We start from the raw sequence: 8,160 nt of genomic DNA on the forward strand, positions 1-8,160 counted from the left end.
CATAATAGATACAGAATGTTCTTGGAAAGTTGACCCTTTACATGCGATCAAATTTGTCTGCTGAAATCCTGAAAGAAAGAGTAGAGTTTGAGAATGGCAGCTTATGCAGCTCTAGTCTCTCTAATGAATCTCACGGATCAGATCCAGGAATATAATCCTGTCCATTCCTTTTCTTTTGATGAAAAACTGATCCAATCTCTTCTCCAAAATGTCAGTTTCCTCTTGGATTTCATCGAGAGTTCTCCTCAAGGTGCCAAACACCCAGAAGATTTGGATTTGGAGGGCCAAATTATAGGTGCAGCTCATGCAGCTGAAGATTTAATCGAATCTCAACTAGTCGATCAGATTCTTGCTGGATCCAAGAGGATTACTGAAAGTCCAAGCCCCTTGCTTGATCTGCAGAAAATTATTCAAAACATGGATTCCATCAAGAAAAAGGTTGTCAAAGCTGAAGATGGAAGCACATCTAAAGACCAGCAGCCCAAATTCTCCATTCCTGCTGCTCCATCAAGACCTCTTATCACTGGAAACACTAATATGGTGAGATCTGATGACGACTTGATTAAAATTTTGGATATGCTTACGGAAGAGCAATGCAGTCGCCAAATCATCTCAATTGCAGGTTTGGCTGGTATTGGTAAGAATACTTTAGCCAGAAATGTTTATGAACATCCTTTTATTACGGAGCATTTTGAGTTTCGTGCTTGGGCTACCATATCAACCGATTATAATGTGGGAGATATTCTTTCACAACTTCTCTCTTGCAAAGAGGATATCAGTCGTTTATATTTATGGGAATTAGGTGAAATGTTATACCAGAAGTTGTTTGGCCTTAGATATTTGATTGTTCTCGATGATATGTGGAGTACAGAAATTTGGTACAAGATACAACGTTACTTTCCGGATAATGGCAATAAGAGTCGTGTTCTTTTAACGAGTAGGTTGTTCATGTGATTCCTCGTTTAGGATGGATTTGTTAGATGAGAATAGAAGTTGGAAGCTATTATGTCAAAAGGCATTTAGAGAAGATGTTGATTGTCCAGTTGAGTTGGAGAAAATTGGGAAGAAGATTGCTCAACAATGTAGAGGACTACCTCTATCAATTGTGGTGATTGGAGGCCATCTTAGGAAATCATCAAGAACGGTGGAATACTGGGAGTTCGTTGCAGATAATATAAACTCGCTCTTGATGAGTAGTGCAGAGGGAGGTCGATGCTTGAATATATTACATTTGAGTTATGCACACTTGCCTGCTCATCTGAAGCCATGTTTTCTGCATATGGGGATGTTCCAAGAAGATGAGGTTATAGATGCTTCCACGCTTGTCAGACTTTGGGTTGCAGAGGGATTCCTTAAACCAAACAAGGAACAAAGCTTGGAAGAAATTGCAGAGTCTCACTTGATGGATTTGGTTGACAGGAATCTCATTTCGGTTCAAAGATGGAGCAGAAATGGGAAAGTCAAAACCTGCTACATTCATAGTGTTTTAAGAGATCTCTGCTTAGAGATGGCTGAAAAGGAGAAGTTCCTTCGTGTCTTGGAGCGTACACCGCGGCCTCTAGAGAGGGAGCGTGGAGGATTCGGAGATAATTCTTTTGGCCATGATGTGTTTGGTGCTCTGAAATCAGCCCATCTCGTCCGTACTGTGATGTGGAAAGCCGGAGAGCTCCATTTTCAATTCAAATTGTTGAAAACACTAAAAGTGGGTCCTGGAGGAAAAAAATACTTCTTGGATGTTCATTATCTGAAATCCAAGTTTAAACAAATTAACTTGCGGTACCTTTCGCGTGAAATAAATGGGATTGGGGATAGAGATGACTACATGCATCGTGAGCCGCTGCTTCTGCGTCTGCCTTCCTCAATATTGAAGCTCTGGAGTTTGCAAACACTGATTATAAAAGAGCGCCACGTGAAGATTATTGCACCCTCTGAAATTTGGAAGATGCCGCAACTTAGGAATATTGAGTTGGAGCTGGTTTCTCTTCCTGATCCTCCCACGAAATTAATGCAGTTGTATTGTTAAACCTGCAAACACTTTCAAAAGTGGAGAATTTCAAGACAAGTGAAGAGGTTTGTAAGAGGATGCCAAATATCAATAAGTTGGAAATAAGTTACAATGGTGAGGTGATTAGCTGAGACTCCGAGTGTTTTCAGCACAATATTGGCTGCTTCAGTAAATTGGATTCACTGAAGTGTGAATTCATGGCAAGGCAAGATTGGCGTGATTTTGCGTTAAGCCTCAGCTTCCCAAGCTCGCTCAGGAAGTTGTCCTTGAGCAGCTCCTGCCTGCGTTGCCGAATCTTCAAGTCCTCACACTGACTGGTGGTTATATGGTCGGAGAACCGGAGTGGACTCCAATTGAAGGGAATTTTCTCCAACTGAAATACCTGAAGATCAAATACTATGAATTGATAGAGTGGAATGCAGAGGGCTATCATTTTCCAGTTTTGGAAAGTCTTGTTTTGGTAGGCTTATCCAAATTGTCTGAGATCCCTTCAGGCATCGGAGAAACACCAACACTTAGATATATATATCTGAAACACTGCAACTTGTCAGCCGCCATTTCAGCAATGAGGATAGTAGAGGAGCTAAAGGATGGTGGGAATGAAGACATTCGAGTTGAAGTCGAGTTTGGGGAACAAGAGGAGAGTGAGATGTTCAGGAAAATGGTGAAAGAAGAGGGCTTCACCACCAATAATCTTCATCTTACAAACTAAATTGCTTAATATTTTGTTGTTCTTTTTTGTTCACTGCTAGTCTGGTATATCCCTTTTATTGGAATTTCTCTAGAAGGTAACTTAATATAAAGGTAGCGTTCAAATTAATTTTCCAAGAGACTTGTTTTATTGAATTTTGTGAGTATTGAATGGATATATTTAATGGGCCTTACATTGGCGGGTGTCGACCGCGACCGTTGAATGTCTGGTAGAAATTTAGGGCCCGTTTGATAAGCTAGTAATACCTAGATATGGATATGTATCTATACATTTTTTGGTATCATAATTACACTACCGTACCAGCCCGTGTTTTTCTCTATAGCCCATCTCGGCCCAGCAGATTCAGCTTTAAAATGAGCCGATATGTATCTCTCCAAATTGGTCGGACAGCAATCTGCAATCTGCCTCTATTCATGTATCCAGAATAAAAATTTTATTTCCTTCATGCCCTTTTCTTCCAACGCTCTTTCAATCCTTTATCTCTTTCAATCTCAGAATATACTTCTTCCAACACTCTTCAAGCAAATCGCTGACATCTGCAAAAAATAATCCGGTGAGTGTTTATCAATTGTAGAATCTTTTTCTATTTCTCTCTTATCTTCTTTTTCATGATGAAATTATTTCTGAGTTATCAACTCGTTGCCGCCCTATTGTTGAATTATTGTTATTTCAAACTCCCAATTCAATATTAACGATAGATTTTGTTGAATAAAGTTGATTGGAAATAAAAACTTGTTCATATGTTTTTCAAACTTGCTTTCTACATCTCGAATCATAGTTTCATGAATTTTCAGCTTAAGAATTTTTTTTTTGTTGAGGATTAACACATTTTGGGCAGGTATTTCACGAATCAGAGATTCAGAATTCATTAAGCAAATCTCTATATTTTGGTTTCATTAATTCTTTGTGTAGTATAATTGTTCGTAGTTCTATTTCTTTGTGCCAACATAGAGCTTTATCTATTCCTTATGGAGTAGTATTTATTTTGTTTATCATGGTAATTTTATTGTGTGTAACTCGTGGATATGCTGACATTTTTTGGAGTAAAAAACTTTTCAAAATTTTACTGTGTAGCTCATGAATATGTTGACAATTTTGGGGCTTCAAACCATTTTGAAAATGTTTTGGGTGCATAGAACATGAGTTTTTGAAAATTATGCTTCTGTTTTATTCTTTGATGGGTTTTTCTTTTAAAATATTCTGCATTTCATCTTTAGAGACATAGTGCTAGGGCGTGATGACACGATGTTGATGCCGGATTGCAGCTGCGGAAGGGAAATGTCTGTTTAGTGTGTGGGCAAGGATGCGCAACCATGGTGCAATGGCTCTGAAAAGAATCTGAAGTCCAGTTAGTTCTAATCTTCATGGCTATTATGTTCATTTTATTAGATTTGTAATTGATAGACTTGTGTAAAAACAAAATGGAACTAATATGTAGTAGTTTGTGTGTGGATTTCAAGATTTCACTTTCTACAGAGGGAAACTAGTATTATTATTTCTCAAGTTTTGGTTTTATGATGGTGAACATGTTGTGTGTGTTTTGTTAGTTATCTGCTAAACTGCCTACACATTTGCTGACTGAATCAAAGATTTTTTGGAGTCTACATTTATAACTCTTTATGGAGGCATTTGCTTTGAAAGAATCACTCTCATCCACTTCACCAAATGCTCCATTTCTTTCTCCAATATTCTGCAGAGAAATCCCCAACAGATATCATGGTGGTGCTCGTCCTTCAATCTTGCTCAATCAAATGAAAATGTCAATTAGCAGCATATTCGTTCATTCTTCATGGTTCATGGATAGCAAGCTTAATAGGAGTAATACTTATGTTCAATCACCTTAATAAAATCTAATTAGGTTCACCAATCACACCAAAATGCAACAAATATACCCTGAGTTTTATCAGCAGCACCAGCACCAGCACCGCTCTCATACTTTGGGCTGCAAAAAACGCAGAAACAACATCCAGCTAAGTTAATGATAACAACTCAGACAATGTGTCCTCTGGTTCAATTGATAAAGTTCTGCAGAGCGTCGATCAGAATCCATTTCTGACTCTTCCAAAACTTTGCCCAAAGCCAAGAATGCTCCTCCCTCAAATGCAGCAACTGATGAGTTGCTTTCACGTGTGTGGATTTCACAACAGTCTACTACTTTCAGAAATTTCAAGGCAAAAAACTTGGAATCAAAAGATTCAAAACTTAATTTACATCGGAGTTATTTAAATGGTAGTGAATATATCAAAGTATGTGTTGCTTAAGGACTTGTATGTGGAGGTAGAGAGAATGCAGCAATGTTTTTTTTTCCATGCCATTAAAGAGAGAGACATGATGAATATTTGGTCATTATTCATATATTTATATGTTCTCTTCTTTTTTTTCCCACATAGAGTATATACAAAAATAAACAAGTTTGATAATTTAGGTTTGGAGCAATCAATCGTCAGAAATAAGGAGGGAAAAAAGAGAGCCAAATCTTTTTGTTTTCCACGTAGAGTATATACGAATTTAGTAAATTTGATTAGGTCAATGCAAAAGGACAATATAGGAAATAAATGAATTTAATTAGGTCAAATTTGTCATTGCATATTTATTTCTAATTTCATAACTTCCCTACCAAACAAAGTGGACTTATTAGAAAAAAATTAACTAGGGTATCAAACGTGTGTTATTAAAATCATATCTTTCCCTAACATGGTTCTAAATCTTGGTCACTAACTAACCTAGGTATATCCCACATCACTTATCAAACGGACCCTTAGTGTTTATCATTGGTTGATGATCAAACTTCAATGATCACGAGAGCTACATTTGAAGAAAATATATTCTTATTATCTATAGGTAATTTGAGTACTAGATTGGAAAAAAATGTTTAAAAGATCCATAAGCAGTGAATTTCTAAACATTACTACTAGTTCACATGTTACATTCTCTGAAGGGAGGAGACAGATGAGTTATGCTCCACTCTAGAGGAAAATGGTCTTGCTGGCTTTGAAAGGAGTTCAAATCAAGGACTTCCTTCAAGTCTTAAAAGGTTTTCACAATCGGGTATCGAAGAAAAGAAAATTCACAAATCATAGTCAGTCGAGATCTTCTGCTTGCTCAACTTTTGTATGCTATCTGCTTAGCTCACACTGAACAGAGCGACTCAAAAATCGCATAATCTGCATATTACGATGGCTCTTTCCTCTGCGTCTTAAGACTGTACTTGGAGCTGCTTTTGTGATTTTAATTTGGTTTACTCTGTACGTTGTTATGGATATGTTACATACTATTATTTCTCACGTTGGCCTCAAGATGTCTTGAACTGCAATGTTAATTTCTGACGCTGATTTTTTTTTTCTTTCTGAAGTGTTGCCTTTTATTTTGGTCTAATTTAGTAGTGTTAAAGTTCAACAATGCATAAGCTAAAAAGCTTGTCACGATGTCTAACTATCAAGGTCGAACACTAAGGTCCATCTATAGACTATAAATTAGTTAACGAAAAAATACTCTGTCAAATAATCCAACTTTCGATTATGTCTGTTGCATAACTTACAAGAAATTCGTTTTCCACGAATAATCTTGGGTTACATTTTTTTTCCACAATAAAGCCTCTTTCATTTGCTTTTCAAATAAAGGGTGGCAATCAATTACTTCAATCTTGGACAAATCTTCATAGAATTTCCAATACAACTCTTCCAAGTTGTAGCAGTGATGTATGCTCAAGCACTGCAACCTCCTAAAACTCTACGTTTCCCCACCAATAGTCTCTCCACGTCACAGTCTTCAATCATAAGATACTTAATTTTCATAAATGAGTGTCCTTCGACTTCCCACTTTGATCCTTGAAAGGCATTGCCTCTCAGTTTCAGAACTTCAAGATTAGGCAAAGAAGCAATCTTGGTCATTTCTTCCCATGGATAGCCCAACCCACTCAAACTCAACCTTTTTAAACTCGATGGAAGAGCAGATAATGGAGCAACCACCCCGTAGCTGTAGTCAGGATTCACGACCACACATTTAAGGGATTCGAGTTCTTTGAGCTGACAAATATGGTCAAAGCAGCTCAACGGCTCAATGACATCGGGTGCCAGTTCAATTTGAATCCCTAACTTGTTCAAATTAGGTAGACTTTGGAAGATGGTCTTGGTGCAACTGAGAGCGCTCACACCTAAGAGTGTTGAGAGGTTTGGCAAGATTGCCCCATGTAAGTTTGGTAGATCACTTCCCGTGATCTGCAAATGTTTCAGTTCTTTCATATCCCATATACTAAATGGCAAATACGATGAAGTTTTGAAGTTGAAATGTCGACTGACAATCAAGAAGTGAAGGCTCGAGAGGTTGGATATTGAAGCAGGGAGGTCGCAATTGCAAGTGAGGGCGAGGTATCTCAACCGGACTAGTTCCAACACCTCCAGTGGGAAGTCATAGAAATGGATATTAAGAGCATCGAGATGCTGCAGCAATCGCAACTCAAAACATAATGGGACTTGATATTGATGATATGGGCGCAAACATAGGAGGGATTTTACAGAGGATGAACAATTTTCCTCAATGGAGCGATGCACGTCTTTGATGCCAAGCAAAACGTTATTATGTATAGACAACCTAGTTTGCCCTTTTATTCCTTCTCCTAATCCATCTTCATAACTATTCATAACATGGAAAAACTTGTTTTTCTTGGCTTCTTTGCAACAAAAATGCAACCAAGTTGAGTGAAGGCCACAAGTTTTCAAACTCAATCTCTTTAAAAATGTTTTAGACTTGCTTTTCTTGTACACCATAACAAGTGAATATGAAGCAAGTTCCTCCAAGCACTCTAGAGCGTAATCTTCCATGCTTTGTTCAATTATTTCCTCAACAATCCACATATTGATAAGCTTGGATTTAGGGATTTCATAATTATGAGGAAATACTCCCATATATAGAAAACACTCTTTCAAATGTTGAGGTAAGTAGTGGTAGCTAGGATACAGTACCTTGGATAATTCATTGTAGGCATCAATGAAGAGCGGGTGATTTCTGGCCGCACCAATCTTGCCCCACTTCTCAGGTGTTTGCTCGACACCTGAAAGGAGGTTGGCAATAGTGACGATCATAAGAGGAAGACCATCACAATGCTCTGCAATTTTCTTTCCGGCTTTGGCAAGGTGAGGAGGGCAATACTCCTCGCCAAACAACTTCTCACGAAGAAGATCCCAACCTTCTTCTTTATCCAGCAACCGCATATCAAAGGAACATGCAGAAACCGAGCCAACAAGTTCAGCTACTTGTTGTGCCACTTTTCTGACCGTCGTAGTAAATAGGACTTTTCACACCATTATATATTTCTGCATCATACACATCATCCAACACAATCAGATATCTCTTACCATCCAATTTTGCTTTCAAAAACTTGTGTATTTCCTCATCTTCGCCTTCATCTTCGTCTTTGCCATTCGTGCCAGGATCCACCTGAGAT

The 8,160-nt window shown here is 38.0% G+C and overlaps 2 protein-coding genes across 4 annotated transcripts; one reads left to right on the plus strand and one right to left on the minus strand.

Annotated features, from left to right (window-relative positions):
• The first annotated feature begins 94 nt into the window (after positions 1-94).
• Positions 95-4,220, plus strand: LOC148927311 (putative late blight resistance protein homolog R1B-8). Of its 3 annotated transcripts, none has more exons than XM_089057503.1 (2): positions 95-3,270; positions 3,935-4,220. In XM_089057503.1, exon 1 carries the CDS (start codon positions 968-970, stop codon positions 2,021-2,023), a length of 1,056 nt encoding a protein of 351 aa, XP_088913629.1. In that variant the 5' UTR covers positions 95-967; the 3' UTR covers positions 2,024-3,270; positions 3,935-4,220. The 3 variants fall into 3 exon arrangements, with proteins under 3 accessions (XP_088913629.1, XP_088913630.1, XP_088913631.1); XM_089057504.1 differs by having other exon boundaries at positions 3,943-4,220; XM_089057505.1 differs by having other exon boundaries at positions 3,983-4,220.
• A 2,201-nt stretch (positions 4,221-6,421) lies between these two features.
• Positions 6,422-7,927, minus strand: LOC125193516 (putative late blight resistance protein homolog R1A-10). Its single transcript, XM_089056555.1, has one exon. The coding sequence runs from the start codon at positions 7,925-7,927 to the stop codon at positions 6,422-6,424; it is 1,506 nt and encodes a 501-aa protein (XP_088912681.1).
• Positions 7,928-8,160: the final 233 nt, after the last annotated feature.

This window comes from Salvia hispanica, chromosome 4, assembly GCF_029641045.1.
Source record: "Salvia hispanica isolate PSC_SH4W2 chromosome 4, Shi_PSC_v1, whole genome shotgun sequence".
Taxonomy (NCBI): Eukaryota; Viridiplantae; Streptophyta; class Magnoliopsida; order Lamiales; family Lamiaceae; genus Salvia; species Salvia hispanica.